Source organism: Pezoporus occidentalis, unplaced genomic scaffold, assembly GCF_034315485.1.
Source record: "Pezoporus occidentalis ecotype Australia unplaced genomic scaffold, CSIRO_AGI_Poc_V1 ctg11, whole genome shotgun sequence".
Classification (NCBI taxonomy): domain Eukaryota; kingdom Metazoa; phylum Chordata; class Aves; order Psittaciformes; family Psittacidae; genus Pezoporus; species Pezoporus occidentalis.
In genome coordinates, this window is record NW_026912886.1 from 11,144,610 (window position 1) to 11,162,640 (window position 18,031).

General features: G+C 44.0%; 1 protein-coding gene across 2 annotated transcripts in view; it reads right to left on the reverse strand.

The window, feature by feature from the left end:
* AGBL1 (AGBL carboxypeptidase 1) overlaps positions 1-18,031 on the reverse strand; it is a 287,819-nt gene that overhangs the window by 248,257 nt on the left and 21,531 nt on the right. For both annotated transcript variants that reach the window (XM_062630796.1, XM_062630805.1), the window contains exons 2-5: positions 17,071-17,134; positions 15,664-15,810; positions 14,900-15,031; positions 12,268-12,361 (exon numbers count right to left, since the gene is read on the reverse strand). In XM_062630796.1, coding sequence (XP_062486780.1) covers positions 12,268-12,361; positions 14,900-15,031; positions 15,664-15,810; positions 17,071-17,134 — 437 coding nt within the window. The remainder of the gene's footprint in view (positions 1-12,267; positions 12,362-14,899; positions 15,032-15,663; positions 15,811-17,070; positions 17,135-18,031) is intronic.

An 18,031-nucleotide genomic window follows, 5' to 3' on the forward strand; every position in this document is an offset into this window, starting at 1 on the left:
AAGTTAGAATATCCTGAAAGACTCACATGCAAGTGGAATTATGGCAAAATATGTAGAAGAAACTATGCAGAAGCTGTCAATAAGTTTCTCCTGTTTTCCTGCTACCCCCACATTTCATCTCTTCCAATGACTGTTCCTTCACATACATAGACCTTCAGCACCAAACTTACTGTGAATTGGGAACTTTACAATTTGTTGGTCCTAACTGATGCTGCTGAATATGAGCATGCTTGGAAATACTGGGATATTCCTCTGTAAGCCACTTGTACACACAATACCGAGGTTAACTGGTACTATTACATGATTCTCAAATTGAGAACAGCACATAAACATGCTTGAGAAACACAAAGTAACATTCTCTTACAGATCCACGTTAGGCATCTTGACTTGAATTTAAAAGGCATTTTCACATCTAAACACACAGCTAGCACTCAGCAGGGTTTTTCAAAGCCCTTTTGTATACTAAGGTCAGAATTACCTTTTAACTGTATGAGTGAGGCCTTTAACCTGCCGAGAGGCTTTCTGTTATGGTTACATTCCCTTTCACGTTCACATACCTAAATCTCTCTGAAAACCCAGCTGTTCATTCAAAAAACTCAGGCCTCACTGCCCCGAGTCCCTCCAGCCAACACCAATATCCAGTTTATAGGAAATGTTTAAAGTCTGTCTTGTATGCAAAAGAAATGCCAGCTTTACCCACTACGTGTTGTCGAAACAGAGGGCTGCAAAACACATGTAGAATGATGCAGAAACATATAGTACTGACTAGTTTTGCCACAGGCAAGTACAGTAATCATGAAGTCTTTGGGAAAATAGATGTTGCAATTGCAGAGCAGGGAGAAAAGTGTATTAACTTGCCTGGGATTTTCAATAAAGGTTTAGCAGGAAAAAGCCATCCTGCTATTTGCCTCCCTCTGCCATTCTGTGTTTTCTGTCTTGCTTGATAGGTGGGAGGGGGAAACAGGGATGCTGCTGTATTGAGTAGCATGCACACAGATACACGTCTTTGCATGCAAAAGAGCCAAGGTGTGGGAAGTTAACAGCTTTCACACTGCCCTACAGCAGCTTTTTGGATATAAGATCTCCATGCTGTGATAGGAAAGGCAGAAGAGTCATCTAAGGACATGTGATCAGGTTCAAACTAAATAGGATGGATGCCTCCTCATTTGCAGCATCTTCTGCACCATCACAAAAGGCCACAGCCTCAAAGAGCAGCAGATGCACCAAAACCCCAGCAGCTGCTGGGATCTGTCCTTGTCCTGTCCTCATCTCTGCAGCTCAGGCAGGACAGAATGGGAACATCTTACTGCAGAGAAGGTAACCTACAGGCTGCAGGTCAGAAATCAGGCTCTCTGCAACCGCAGTAACTCAAGATATTGAGCATTTCAAAGAAACTGTCTACATAAGGTGGCAGTGGGAATGGCATAAATAGAAGTCCCAAGAAAGAGATGTTTAGTAGCATGCCCAAGAGTCAGAGAAATAGTATTCTCTGCCAGATTACCCATGTTGCTTTCCATATAGCACTTTGCCCAGCTGGTGCCTGACATTAAACATACAGGATGCATTAAGACTTTGGAAGGATGAGCAGGAAGGCTCTAGTACCAGGGGCAGCCAAGGCACAGCCACATCTACAAGCAAGGATATTTGAGAGCAGGCAGGATACAACAGCCTGGAATGCAACATAGGCCACTACACCATCACGGAGCTTGCAAGGCTGGTTGAAAGCCAGCAACTGGCTGGTGTGGCCAATCCAGCCAACTGCAGGCTACTGAGTACAGTTACACATGTATAATTCCTTATTATGCAATAATCTGGTGACACCTTGGTACTGGTTCTTCACAACATTTAGCTAGAGGATTTACAAGGAAGAAAAAGTCAGTAACAAGCCAAAACACAGCAAATAGTAGGTTAAATTATCCTGATATTTGCTGTCTGAAAGCTGCAATGGCACACTGACAAAACTGCAGGGCCTTTTTGAAGCAGTGATTTGCAGAAGCCCAAGTAATAAAAGTTTGTATATTTTTCTCCTCTCTCCTTTCACTGGAAAGCTTCCATCTGATATAATCAAGCCAAACTCTGGGATTTGAAAACAGACCATATCAAAGCATATCAAGGCTGGTAGAACTTGAAGCAATGGAGGTAAATAATTAAAAAACACTGTAAAAATCCTGAGCATTATCAGGATGGTTCTTTCATGTTCCCTTGCTTTTTCTATGCAGAGAAATCTGGAACAATACAAATATGTGAGTGTGACTTCCAACAACAATGGAAAAACAAGAGGGAAATGAAGCTTTCAGGCAGCAAAAGCTGTTGTGCCATTGCAATGTGTACCCTAAGGCCCACAGAAAGCCCAAACTAACTCTGTTTAACACAGGAGAGGAAGGAGACACACAGAGTAGGTGCATCAGATATGGGATGATTTTCTCTTTGCTCTTGTTGCAGCCTGACAGTGAAAGCTTGGTCTCAGAGCCATGACCTTTCCAAGGTTTACACTTCAGGGGAAGTTTTCCATTCCCAATTCCAGAGCTGCAGCCATATTAGGAGTCAGCAGCCCTGTTCTTCCTCACCAGCCACTTCCTCAAGTTTTCAGGTTCTCCCCTCCATGTTCCAAGCCCTGTCTCTAAACACATCCCAGAGCAGCTCAGCTCTGGTTTATTTACAGATTTTGCTGGCATTGCTGCCATTCCAAGTGTTGCGCTGCAGATAAAGAGACCAAGAAGAGCCCTGCTAGTGTTAGCAAAGCCAGAGATCTGTGCTGCATCTGTAGCACCGCTGTTGCAGAACTTGCTGTCCCCAACTAAAACTCATTTCACCTGCACTGGGTAAATACTCAGTACTTACTATTTCTCTTTTCTTTTCTATAATCACTGTGTGATAACTACTCCATAAGAGTCTGGAAGAGACTGTGAAAGACTTTGGAGATCTCTCCCTCCTGGAAAGAAGTCAGTTGTGTTGCTTCTGTATTGCTAAAATCAGCTATCCTACTACTGCTACAGCTAGTGTGGCTTCAACAGTGCTGTCAGGACAGGGAATCCTAGTGTGGAAATGCTGTTGCTAAGGGCTTTGGCACCAACCTATAACTCTGCTCAGGGCAGGTCTAATCACTGTTGTGCTTTAAAGCCACTGATAGTTCTAGAGACTGGCTTATACACTTCACCTGCCAGCACTGATGGAGCTGGAATAAAGCCATAGCAACCCCAGGAAATTCTTTTAGGGCTGTTTTTCTTGTGGGGCAGCATTGGGCAAAATTGTTGCTCTAGAAGCTCTGCACCAAGACTTCATTGCTTTTTCCATCAAATTTCCCTTGTCTACCTTCGGACTGAAAGCTTCTGTAGGGAGGATTTCACAGCTGCTTTCAACCTCCTTCTGGGTGGGAGGAGAAATGGCAATGAATCAAGTGAAAGGCAGAGGAGAGGAGGCTCCTGGGGTTTCATATGTGCTGACACACGAGTGAGTGCCCTCAGCTTTATCTGCTCCCTCTCTGGCCTCTATCAGAGATTCACGTCATTACCCAACTAATGATTTCCGAGGAGGGATTCTTTGTCTCCTTGACACAGGAAAAATGGACACAGGCAAACAGGAAGGATGGGCACCCGCTCATCACCTTTATGAGCAAATTCAGATAGGTTTTGCTTAGAAATCACTTCCTTCCAGTCCCAGTCCCCCAGACCTGTCTGTCTGATGCTTTCTGAAACCTTTAGCACTTTACATCCACCTCAAACATGCTTACAAGGTCACACAACCACATTGCTCAACCCTCTCCTTGCTCTGTCAGCTTCACATTCACTCCACTTCAACTGCATCCTGTCTGACCATAACCTTTGACAAAATTCACTATTGCTTTTCTCTCCCATCTCATTCCTTTCATCTCTCCATCCCATCTTTGCCTTCAACAAGTTCCTCAGACAGCTGACTATACCCTCAATACCCTCAGGAATGCATCAGAAAGGTGTGCATTAGAAAAGCGCATGTGCTGAGCATATGAAAACTCAGATCTTGGGTGAGTTGCCACCAGTAACACACCAAGTCTCAGTTTAGCAATTCACATATGAGAGATATTGTGTCTTCTACCATTAGATCTTTTGCCTTCCTCACTCTTACAGCCCTACCACCGTTGGTGAAACTCTCCTTGATGTACCTCCAGATCAGGAACATCTTGCCTACTCCTCGCACAGACAACTCATCAGTTTCCAGAAGCCATCCCAAACCCTTATTTTTAACCCAGATTGCAAAATATTCTGTAATCCTTCTGCCTCTGTGCTCTATTTTATTTTTTATTTATTCCCCTCTGTTCTTTCTGTGCTACTTACAAAAGTCAGCATAACCAGAACACGCCAGTCTTGACCTGTCCTGTGGGACTATCATACTCAGCTACAAGGAATTATTAACAACTTGTTTAACTCTGGGCAACACTCTGAGGTGCAACTATGGTATTAAATCAAGTCCTACCTGTCCTACCTTCCATTTGGATGGGAGTTGATAGTTGTTTCCCCAGCTGCATGGAAGATACACCTCAAAGAGCAGCAATGAGATTGCAATGCAGTGAGGCATCCAAGTATAAGCTTTATCTAGTTAGCACAGAGACCAGCGGTGAGACAGGTACAGCAATGTGAATGATGCTCCCAGTCTAGATAGTGTCCTAAGAAGCTTGGGGAGCCCACATTGGAGGCCCTGCTGCGAGCCTTAGCAGTTGTTAGCAGAAGGAGGTAAATTGAAGCTAGGGTGGAGAGAATCTCCCACCCAACAAGCACAGAGCTGCCTGCAGTATAGACATACCCACCCGTATCATGTGAGGTCAGCCATGAATTGTATCTGCCATAGCCGCTGGGTGTGAAAAGTCAAGACCTTGAGAACAGCAGTGACTTGCCCTCATACCATCTTTCCAAATATAACCCACCAGCTCACCAAAGGGGAAGTAGTAATGAGCAAGCAAAGAAAGGCCTTCAGTTGAAAGCGGTGCTTCTTTTTCAGATTATTACCTAAAATAGACATAAAACATAAGCTAAACCCAAGAAAAAAACATCTCTTTCAAAATTACAGTCTCACTAAGAATTTATAAACCAATTCCTCCGTTCCCATGTTACATCAAGTAAAGTTTAGAAGTAGATTTTTCTTTATGCAGTGTTCATTTGCCAGTTTCCTATGCCAGAGGTAGGTGTGACCTGTGCTTAATCTTGCCGTACCAAAAACTACCAAGAGATGGCACCAGGGTTTCTGTGTGCATCGTGTTTGTCCAGCCATCTGGAACAGCCTTGGTATATGGTACTCCTCTCTGCCTCATCAATTCTTCATCTATTTTCAAATCTCATCTGAAAGCATCTCTTTTTCCCCTTGCTTCTACCACTTAATTTTTCAATTTCTCTCATCTGCTGCTATTAATGGTACAATGCCAGTAAAGTATAATTCTGCAATGCAACTCTATCTACTCTGCAAAACAGCACAGAGATACCATCAATTTGAAATGAGATTTTATAGCTTATTATTGATATTAGACCAGTTCATTCTTTGAGAGCAACCATACAGACCATAAAAAGAATAGAGGAGAAGGAATTCAATAAAACTGGGACACCTTTGGCTCCAAGATCATTTCTTCTATTACAACGCCTCATTGCATTAAAGTTGAACACTAGGGTTTATTTACTTATCTCAGCAATGTACCCATCTCTGCTCCATGTTGTCTGAGATTAGTTAAGTTGAAAAGGCACTTGATACAAACAAGAATTCTAAAGACAATGCTTTCCCTTGTTGCTGGCATCATCTCATTCAGAATGGTATTTACCAGTTCTATTCAGCAGGAATTCTAGGCTAAATACCATATATATCAAGGCCAGATGGGAAGCATGTCATTGAGCTGTGACATAGCTCAAAAGAAATATTTCAGCCCCTCCCGTGAATTTTCTACAGGCATCAAGTGAACCAAATAGCAATTTGAGAATAAGCAGGCACTAAGCATTGATTAATTCTGACCACATTCCAATAGAATCATGCGTTACTTTCAAATTAAGTATTCAAACTGCTCAACACAATTAATGGCAAAACACAAACTAACAAGAGGAATTAAAGATGATTTGCTTTTGATCTCCTATCAGGAGCCATTGCCAAATGAAGAAAGGCATAAAGCTGTATGTGGAGCATTCCTCAAAAAAAAAGCAATCACAACAGCTTTCCTATCAGGTTGCAGAGGAATGAATCGCCATGTTGGTGCATTGAGTTTCTTCTCATTCTCAAAATACTGGCTGGCAGTGGCCATGCAACATGCTCTTCTATTTAAGCAGAGAGCAGCTGAAAAGTGAGGATGATCCAGGAGATGGGATTGCAGCACAAACGTATGTAGTGGTCTACCAGCAAGAAGTTATTCAGGATTAAGGCTGAGGAAACTGCTTGCGCTGGGTCTAGGATGCATTTGCAATTGAATCTCTTCCATGTGTCTCTCCATCATTCTTAACAGAAGAGATAACTCTAGTGTTCAGGTCATCCCTGCTATACATCTCCTCTTTTTGTATAATACAGACATAGCCCACTGCCATTCTGATTTCTTCTGTTGTTGTGAAGGTCACAGGAGATCACTTTTACAAGCATTTGTTGATGTGGCGGCTTGGTCCCTTTTCAACACTATGAACTTAACACTTACATTTTATCTTGCATCAAAAGCACCAGTTCCAAGACGAGAAAACAGAATGTCACTTGTGTGCAAACAAAATAGGTTTCGTAGAAAAGCAGAGTAATATACGTATATATTCATATATCCAAAGCCTATTTTTGAGCTATATACAGCCTTATGACTTATCTCTTCAGCATTTCCAGGGCCTTAATATTCTCCTGGTCAATGTGATACAAGGTCTGATTAAATACAGACCCATCAGATTTGGGCTTTTAGGTGTAACGTGCTCTCTTTGATCACCTTGACATTCCTTATTTCACTCGCATGAGCTGTGCTTTCAGAGACAGCAGTAAAAACCTTTCTCTCAGCTCAAACAGAAGTGGTAGAAGTACGTGATACGCGAATTGCTTCCTGACCATGGCAAGAGCGTCACCATTATTCTTGAATGGTTCATATTCTTGAGTCACTCCCTACTTCAAATCATCTTGAGCACACATCGCCAAGAAAAAGGACACATACATAGGGGGTTCTCATTTCCTTTTGAGTTTTGAACCCTGACATTAGATGGAGAGGATGTATTTACCACATCTCTCCCAGCAATCATCTACCTGACCCAACCTTGATGCCCATCACGCTACTTCACCACTCCAGACTCATCTTCCACTCAGCAGAAAGAACTAAACACTTCCAAGTCACCTCAGATTTCTAGAGGCAAACATTTGTTACAGGTGAAGAGAACTTGCCTCTTCCTTCCTTTAGTACGGGAGAAGTTCAGATATCCACCTCAAATCAAATAGTTACATGAGAGAATTTACTCCCCTTAGTAGAAAGGCAGATTAACAGCAAGTGTTTGAGGAGCTGGAACCATCCAATAGGCATGAAACACAAGAAGAACTGTGATCAGATGTCAGAAGCAGGCAATGCTGGACATGAGCAAAGAAAGATAATTTCTGCATATCACATTTTCTAGCGAATTAATTTGGCGCCATTCCCAGACCATTTTTATCCACTTTCCACTTTTAATTAAGCAGTCAAACTTTCCTGGCACAGCCCACTGCAGAAAGCCAGGTTTTGTGACTATTAAGAGAGAGGTTTTAAATCTGACAAACACTTATTCTTCTTGCAATCTCTGGTATGAATTTTATGTGAACACTTAACCACACTGAGCAGAGCTGGTTAACGGTAAATAGATATACTCACAAAGAGCTTTGAGAAACAAAGATGTTTTAAAAGAGTCTCTAAATTGCTTTTAATAAAGCTGCAGGAAAACAGCTGCCCATCAACCTTTTCACAAAGGAAAAACACAGCATAATGGAGGAACAACTTGGGTACAAGTCACACCATCATTTGCCACCTTCTGAAACACAGGTCTTCTCATATGAAATTATCACAAATTCTGTTTTAATTTATTTTCACTGACTTTGATAACCTGCCTTCATCTTGAGGAGCCTGCACAACATATAGCCACAGACAACACAGAGCCTCCAAAGCTGCTGGCCTGACATGCCAGCAACCTGGAATGATGCTTGGCCACCTGGAGACAGTCATACAGAAGAGCCCCAACTCCTAGATGGCCAGAAAGCAAACCTCTGCCACGGACACATTCCACATCCATCTGCCAACGACACATCCAAATATCTCTCAGAACTTGGGAAAAACGAACAAGTTGCAAGGCACACTGGGCATTAAGAGAGTGGGTAGAAGATATGGAAAATATGGGGAATAAGTGAGGTGGAAGGTGAAAGGAGCAGGGACCATTGCATTGTGTGGGGCATCAGGGATATTGCATTAGAGTAGGTGTTGATGGAGTGAAGATTTTCACATCCCACACATACACTCGTATCAGATATCCCAGCTACCGACATAAACAGAACTGAGAAAAATAGAACATCATCTGGCTTTATTTTAAACTGCCCCTATAAAAGGTATCAAAAAACTGTCTCTGAAGAACTGTCTCTGAGTCTAGAGTCTCCATCTTACTTGTATTTCACAGTGCTTAACCCAAGAGTTCTCTATAAACAGCAGCAAGTTTCACACTTTTCATGTGGCTTTTACTTCACATATGGGTAGTCCTGGCTAGATCCATACAGTTATGGCACCAGCAACCTGAAGACCTCAAATGCCTAATCGAAGACCAATAAAGTCCATGAGTCACAGTCTCAGGGGGAATCAGAGTTACTTGGCATGCACCCAGAGGAGGTCAATTGGAGCATGGGAGACTATTTCTAAATAACCCATAGCTTTGCCACCAGGAAAAATAAATAGAACTATGTATCTTGTTTCCACATCTTAGCTGGCTAAATAAATAGCTCTCACAGTGCACTCTCCAGGGCAGATTCTTAAAGTGACCTTGGCCTTCTGCTGCCCAGGACAGGAGAATGCGGGTGCACCCACCAGAGAAGTGGTGCATTTTCAATGCTGCATTCCTGGCAGCTGATCAAAGAAGAGGCATAACCTCAGCCCCCACAGTTGCCTTCTGTTCCTTCCCAGTGGGAAGGCAAATCATGGTGGCACATAGCTATGAAGTGGAGAGAAGGCATCAAGAGCAAATACAGAGGGAGGATCAGAGAGAGTACACTGGAGTATTCCTCCATAAGTTGGTTACAGACTAATGTTCTTTTAAAGTTCTGTACTGATAGCCATAAAGAAGCAGTTTGAGGTTTTTGTTTTGTGACCAGCTAACTAACACCAAACTGACCCACTCCCAATTTCAGGATAGCCACAGCAACCTTAGGAAGAGCTACACCAACATCATATGGCCAGGAGCACATGCCAAACCAGACAAAGCACACAATTACTTTTTAGTCTTTCTCCCCACCTCAGAAAACCTATCCACAAGCTTCCCCCCCAATCACCCTACACATTTTCAACAAGAGGAGCTCAAAAAGATAGACATTTTCACATGTACCCACCTTCCTTTGCTGATGATGATGCCTGGGATTTTTCAGATCATGGCTGTCCCAAGCATTTGCTAATGCTGGGAAAGAAGAGCTGTAATCAACCCTACAGTTTGGATTTCTGGTCTCAGAGCCTACATTCTTGTTAACAATATCTCTTGAAGCCCCTTATCCCCAGTGAGAGCAGTGTTTCCAAAAGGACTGCAAGCAAGCACACTCACCACTGAATAATAACAAACTAATGCCTTTAAATAGGTTGCAAACGTGTTTTTAACCCAAAGCAGGTTTGTGTGCTTCTTCTGATGTAAAACAGACTGTCTCCCTTGAGCCGTGGACCTTCTCAGCTGTTCCTAGTTAGTCCTAAACGAAACAAGCAGCTTTAAGCCTTAGGCAGCCCAGCTGAGCGGCTACCAGGCTTCAGCTGATTTATGGTTCTTGCTCATTAAACCAAGTGTAGGTGAGAGTTAAGTCACTTTCTTCTGTGAGCTGGACCTCAGGAAAACCTTTATCCTTCATTTTTATACTCATCCAAAGAAGTCTTAAGAAGAGCACAAATGTTTTAGGTAAAAAAAGAAATTAGGAACGTGACCTAGCGATGAGGAAGTTCGTGCGAGCAACAACTGATGTATAAGATACCTTTTTTCAAAGGGAAAATAAATCCAATCTTTTCAGCAATAAATAAAATGGCTTATTAGCAATAAAACTAGAATTTTATTGAGAGGAATTGTAAGTGTAGATTTTCTCTTGTGTGTTTGTGTCCCAAACAGACAAAAAAAATCCACAGAAGAGTTCAGAACTATTCTTGTACATCAGATAAAAGGCAGAAAACCCCAAGTATTACACATTGACAATCTACAGTCATCAAAATCAAAAGCTGTGGGTTTTTTCTGAAGTCGGTTTCTTTCCCTTGCTGCTTAGAAGTGAGTATTCTAGGCCACTTTACAGCCTACATTACAACAACCCTCAGCAGCAGTAGCTGCATCTCCAAATGAATCTTAGCAAAAAGACAGCCTTTAAATGCATGACAGATACCAAGTTTTCTACTTCCCTCAGAGGAAACAGTGAAGGGAAAAAGCAGCTTTGCACAAAATCCATATAAAAAGCCTTTATGCAGCCAGCCCCATTGCTTAAGGAAGAACCGATTCAGGCCCAAGTCCCATTACACACAGATCCTGATCTATGAGGCTATCACAGAAGCAAAGCTAACACTAGTCTAATCATAGCCAACGCTTCCATAGGAAGGAAATCGGGGAACTGAGTGGAATTTGATTACTTAGTTAAGCACAGGCATGGACCCATCCATCATTTTTGGTTGCCTCAGAAGTCAAACCCACCTCTGGGTCTAGCTCATGGACACCCCTGTCATACATAAAGCAGTTCTCCAGGTTCCCTAAATCTTAAAGTTATAACATGAGGCCAGACAGGAATCTTGGAGGGTGCTCAGATATCCTGAAACTGGCAGGTTCTGTGTTGCTTAAGCAAATGTGATTGTGTGGGCACAGCTCATAGCAGTAAACTCTTCCTCCTGTTTGTAGTGAGCAAGCCACAGAAACGTGTTATGCCCGTCTGTGGATGCTTTCCACATTACAAAGTTTGCCTTCAAAGGCATCTGAGGAAGTGGTCGGAGTGGACAACTTGGAGACTAAAGTTCAGCATTAAGATGGAGATATAAAATGGACTTGCTGTCTTCAGAAAGAAACTATCTGAAATATTTGGGCTGGGCTTAAAAACAGGCCCAGATTAATATCAGTAAGAACTGTCATACTGCAAAAATATCACGATGACCTAGTCACAACTGTCTGCAGAAGGAGGATGAGGCACCAGTGCTACGATTCCACCCTACTTGCCCCAGGCCTGTGGTGGCAGAAGGTTCTTGCTAAAGCGGTGTCCTGGGTTCAGCAGTAGCAGTCATTTTTCCCCTTCTTGGTAGCTGGTGCAGTGCAATGTTTTGACTTTCAGCTCGGGAACAGAGCTGATAACAAGCGATGTTTTGGTTTGGCCAAGGACTTTGTGAGCCTCATGCTCTGCCAGGGAGGAGGGGAAGCCAGGAGGAAGCAGAGACAGGACACCTGACCCAAACTGACCAAAGAGGTATTCCATACCACAGCACGTCATGCCCAGGATGTAACTGGGAGTTAGCCGGAAGGGCTGTGAGACGGCAGGGTTGGAGGAGGTATCGGTTGGAGCTTGGTCGGGCTGGGGGGGCGAGTTATCGGTCGGCTGGTGGTGAGATGATGTATTCTCTTCCCTTGTTATTTCCTTTATCATTATTATCATTGGTGGTAGCAGTAGTGATTTGTGTTATACCTTAGTTACTAAACTGTTCTTATCTCAACCCGTGGGAGTTGCATTCTTTTCGATTCTCCTCTCCGTCCCTCCGAGAGCAGGGGGAGGGCAAGAAAAAGGGGGGGAAGTGAGCGAACGAATTACCTGACTGGGTTTAAACCACGACAAGCGGTTTGTCTGCTGCCAGCAGATGCTTCTCAAAACCCTGTCCTGGCTGGGAAATAAAAGAACAATACCTTGCAATCAAACTGCCATCACTGCGTAAGGTATACTACAAATAAATGGCCACCAGCATGAATCATATGATGAATCACAGCGTTAACGTGTCCTTCAGGGAACTATTTCTGCTTCTTAAAAACCCTGCAGATTTAAAGTGAGTGGAAATTGTGCATCCACTTCTGATTTCTTTGTCTCTTCAGCTGGAACCAAAGTTTTATTTCTTGCTGTCCTGGAAAGATGAGTCCCCTTGGGGCTTCTGCCTACCTGACTGTCCTGATGTGTCTCTTGCTGTAGGGGGTGATGACTTTGAAAAGCAGCTCCATGGCTCCGTTGATGCCAAGTGTAGTTCCTGTGGTTACTAAAACAATAAAAGAGAAAAGCAGTTAGGTCTGAAGCAGGCAGCCTGCCACACTGTGTTTAGAGGTGATGCAAGGTAGGCAGTAGCTGCCCCTGGGGCTATAAGCAGATTTCTCTGGGCTCCCAGCTGGACTTCACAGATCATTTTACAAAGAAACTGAAGCCCAAAGCTGTCTGTGGACTCCATCTGAGCCAAGATCAGGCACAAAACTGGTCCCGCAGTTCTTCCCTGAGCTCCTCAAAGCCCCTTTTCCTGTAAATATTGTATGTCCAGAGGTACAAATCACAGTTAAATAGGGTCACCTCACAGCAAAGTGACAGGGCTCAAATTCATCCCACATTTCCCACAGGCGACTCCACAAAGACAATTTATTTCATAGAGGCGTGGAGGGCAGAGTTTTCTTTCTGTGCTATTATTCTGCAGTATGGAAGTGGTTTTGCAGGGCAGGGGTGTTCCTGAATGCAGCTTAATTTCAGCTAGGCCAATTTTACCTTTAATCCCTCACTTGTTAACACACTAGGAACTTTTATAGATAGATTCTGCAATCGATTCCAAAAAATGCCTGATGCATCAGCAAGGTGTTTAGTCAGACCTCCCTACTACGAGACAGGGTCTCCGTGTAAAGAAGGAACAGACAGAGCCCTGAAATACTAAATGCAATCAAACAGGGTGAAGGGATCAGTAATCAACAGCAGCCAGAGGGAGACCTGGCTCCCTGCCCATTGCTAGGTTTTGCTTGTTTTGTAACTATCTCCCAGTGGTCATCAAAGAACTGACAGAGGGCCCATCATCTCCTGCGGTCCTACCATGTCCCTGCCAAGCTGTGCTGTGATGGGAAGCTTTGCAAGGTTTGCCAGCTACTTTCACACTAGCTGGTAATTCATTAGAGACAGGGTGGTGGACAAGCCTGCTTGAACTCATTCTGCCCCATAGCAGTACATGGGCTGCCACACACAACTGGTGGCAGAGACTGTGAGGGGAGCAACCCAGAGCAAAGAACCAATGCATGAGATTGAGACGATGGCTCATCTTTTCTGCTTTCATACCTTAGCACTCTCAAAGCTTTACATGCTTCTGGGTCCTCTTCAGTTCCACTCCATAAAAATAATTTCTAAGGTTGGGAACATGTAACGTCCTGGTGATGCTCTCATCCAGAGTGACTGGCCCCCATGTCAATCACAGCTAGGCAAGTAGCGATTGTACTGTGTCTGTCCACCCACTTTTCACCTGCGTGCAATGCTCAACCTGAAGCTGCTTCCTCAGTAATAGTCCAGTACCACATCCACATAGATATTTATCTAACATCCCCTCCAGCTTCCAAGCTGGGCCACAGAGCCCATGAAGTCAAAGTTACTCATGGAAGGGGGAAGCACATCTGGAGAGTGCTGGAGATACCTAGGGAGTAATAGATGCTCCAGTAAAGGAGCAGAGGTGGGGTTCTGGGGTCTCACATCAACAGAGAGGAGACCAGGCTGCAGTTTGCATCCTAAAACCTCTGCAAAACCTGATTGGGATGCAGGTGCACTGGAGGAGGGAGCAGGAGAGTATGTAGATCATCATTTTGGGTGGGAGGCAGCACAGAGTCACTACACAGCTGTGAAACCCAAATAAAGGCACATTTCATATTCTGTCCCTGCCTGCATTTTCAGTCACACTCAGACATTCAAATACAGCTTATCACAGTGAGGGGTTGAATGTTAAGGCTTGGCTGCTTGCCTGAGAAAGCCCATTGCATGAAGCTAGCTCCTGTACAGATAGAAGGGACCTGCAAGGCTAGGAGCCAGGAGTGCTAAATCTTAGGATGTGTGCAGCAGACTGGAGACAGAATGGTCATGAGGAATTATCTGCTGGGTGAGGGATGTGGGGAAGGAGAGGAAGGGGTTAGAGGGAGCAAAGGGACATTTGTGCTGACAAATTCAGTGCTCTATATCAGGGAAAGCCTGTATGAATCTGTAACATGCCTGTAAGAGAATACTGGAAATCCCATTGTTTGAATCATTTAATATGAAGGCATTGACAAGCAAGAAAAGCTGAGAGAATTGGGGGGGGGGATATGCTAGACAGAATACCAGGATCTAATACGTACTTCCTGAGAGACCCTGAATAAGCAACTGATTTCTCTCCCTCTCTCCTTCAGTATTTTCAGTTCTTGTGGAGCTGCTCTGAGGATCAATACATTCAACCATAGTGAGACGTTTGGCTATTACGATAATGGGAACCGCATAGAGATGTGAGGTACCCAAGTCTCAGAGCAAAGGAGTCGACTGTCTGTATTCTAGAATAGGACATCATTGCCATGAATATTTTTCACAACAGCACTTTTATTTTCCACAGATGCAATACACTTTAAAGGCTGAAAACCCCTCTTTGGGGAGCACCTCTTTCTATGGCTGTTCTGGCTTTTGTGCCTGATTCTGTATATCAACGGTGCACGGAGGCACTAACCTTAATCAGGAGTGATGTTCCTTTGCACTGAAATGACAGAAATATCTCTGGTGGATGTCACACAGGGGAAAACAGGAAAATCCAGCTACTCACCATTAGAAGCACAAACCCGCAGGACCCAGAGGCAGTGGGTGAGGTGCAGGTGGTGGCACAGGTTTCTTCTTGCCAAGCTCAGTATTGTATCAGTTGCTTCTGCCTTCTGCACTTTCAGCCCAAACTTCCTATCTGTGAAAAGCAAATAAGAATCAAACTATAATAAAGCCCAGGTCTCTGCAGCAGTGCCAATAAACCTGTTTGCACCCAGTCTTATAATAAAAGCATTCAAATGTATCAATGAGTTATGTCAGCATTATTCTCACTGAAAACAGGAAAACATGGGATTTACAGTCACCATATCAAATCACATTATCATAGAATGGTCTAGGCTGGACCTAGACCTCATGGAGGTGGTCATGATATGGGGGTAGACATTTCTGACTTTGACAACAACTCTGGTGTAGATGGACCATCACCAACAACATTTGTTAACTGACCTTCTACATCTGGAGCCTCATACCTGTTGTACAGAGGCACATAGGAAGGTAAGGAAGGCAATGAGGATGTTTACCTGCTGCTCTGAGCCTTAGGCTTGCCTCCATTCTCTCCTTAAGCTACAGCCTTCTGCCTGTCAGGTAAGACACATCTCTATGCATGTGCACTCCCTCCCTGCCTCGTTGCAGGATCTCAAGTGGCACACCCCAAAGATAAAATCCCACCTGTCTGTCAAGCACATCCCAGTGCTTATTGTCGCTGGGGCTGCATTACTGCTGTTGTCTTTTTGCCCCCCACCCACGCAGTCCCCCATCACTCAGCAGCACCTCGTTGTCCAACCCTGGCCAGCAGCCGCAGCAGGGGCAGGAGGATGCTGTGGTCCAGCGGTTCGGTCCGGGCAGTGGTGGTGAGAGCCTGCAGCAGTGCCTCGCTGCCCCCCTTGCTGATCACATACTGAATCCTCCGGCCGGTGCCTATGGAAGAGAGGAGAAACCCTGCTTAGAGCATCCCTTACTTGAACCACAGTGACCACAAACCCTCATCCCACATGAAGCACACAAAGCCCGCATGGTGTTTCACTGCTATAAACCCAAGGACATTTGTGGGATTGACCGTGTATCTCAGGTGCTTCTGGCCTGGGATGGGGCTACTGGCTGCATGGGAAAACTGTGTCTGCTGCCTCTTGCTCTGGCAGTTGCTATCTTTACAAACCCATGTCCTGCTGAAGTTTTCCATTGTGCACTGAAATGCAGCAGAGGGGAATAAGCAGGGATACCAACAGGTTTCAAAGGAGCAGGAGGCTCAGTGATCTTTTCTTAGATACTGGAAATCAAACAAGCAAAGGACTAAAACTGCGACAGTCTTCTGACAAATGAAAAGGCATCATTGGGAAACTTTGGAGACAGCTTTTAAACAGATCTGGATCTCCAAAGAAACCACATGCTAATCCTGTGAGCCCTATGTGTCCACACTGATCCATGGGCAACTTCAGGTTGGAGGAAGCCGTGTGTTCAGCTCCTGGAGGGGAGACAGTACCTTCTGTCTTCCATGGGGGCAATCCTTCCAGCTAGCTGAGGAACAGCACTGCAGGGATTCTAAAGTGAGGCCCAACTGGATGGGCCATGTCTGTGCCAGAGGCTCCAGCACTCGCAAGGGAGCCCCTGCAACCTAACAGCTTGGTTGGGTTGAGAGCTGTTTAACAAAAGATATTTCTGAGGTGGAGGAGGAAGGAAAATAAGTTTGGTTATTTTTTCAGTTCTTTTGCCAATTCACTTATTCTTTCACATGTCCGGGGTGCATGCAGCAACATGCCATCCCTGCATCCCCAGGCGGAGGTGCGTTGTTGAGAGATGCTGAACTTTGTTAGTGTCCCTGTGTTATGGGAAGCCAGGCTTCGCTCCCTGTCTCACAGCTCTTGCTCCAGCAGCACTGGTGAACGTTTCCAGCCATTGACTGCCAGGGTTTATAAATACTTTGGAACTCATGGGCATCTTTTAAACTAAAAGAGAAAAAAAAAGGAGGCTTTCTCTGGGTCTTTCTTTCCTCTTTAACTTACTGAAAAAGCTCAGTTTTCCAAACACAGCAGTAAGGACTGCTGACCTCTAGATACAATTCCTGTTCTGTTCACATTGCAAGCCTCAAGCCAAGTTTATGCAGGAAAGACTTTCCTGATCTGAGGACCCCCTTTTCTGCCCCTAGCCTGCAGGCATCACCCCACAGTTTTGCTTCCTTACCCAGAGACAGCAAGTCAGTGAGGACACTGAGGATATTGAGGATGACATCTTTGTCACTGGAGCTCTGAAATGGAAACACACCAAATTTAGGGATCAGTTCAGAATGGTGAATTTCATGCAACACAGGGATGTGGTGCATCATGCAGTGCAGAGGCACTGAGATCCTTGCTTGGATACTGAGTACTTTTTGTGCCATCTGGCCACTGAGTATGTGCAACCATATTGATAACACATTTTAAAAGCCTCTGACAGACATACTGATCATACTACACAATATTTAATGCACAGTAGCATTTTCAGAGGATTTACATCCAAATTCTAAATTACATCTCTCTGATTTTCATTTGGTCTGGCTGCCTCAAAGTTGAGGAAATTCTGTATCACTTTGATGTTAAATGTGGGGTGGATTTCCATGACAGCATCCCTTATAACTGGCAGTTGAAGAAGAATATCTTTAAATCAGATTAATCTTACTTTATCTCCCACTAAATGATCACAATAAGGTAATATCTTACACATCTATAGCTCCTATATTTATGACTGTTGAAGAGCTTCAGAAACTCAACCTACTTTGCATTCCGGATATATGGGATCATTTTACCATCCAGACTGATTCAATCATTCTCTGAGATACTTAACACTATGCAACCAAATATTTAAGACAAGGAATTGAGAAGTAACACCTAGCAAAAAGAAACTGTAGAGAGAATATAGGGAAAATTAATTCAATGACTATTAATGTATATGGACTTTTTTTGCAGTGGATCTCTGCTAAAGTCACAGCACAAACCCTATATCTCTACAAACCAGAATTCCCATCATACTGGTTTTGGTCAGTTATCAGTGTTAACAAACTTTACCTGCTCAATACACATTTCATGCTGGCATAAATGAGCAATGGGGACGAAAGTATCAGCAAGGGAGTGAGATCAAAGAACAAGAAGTGATCAGTGGAAGGGGA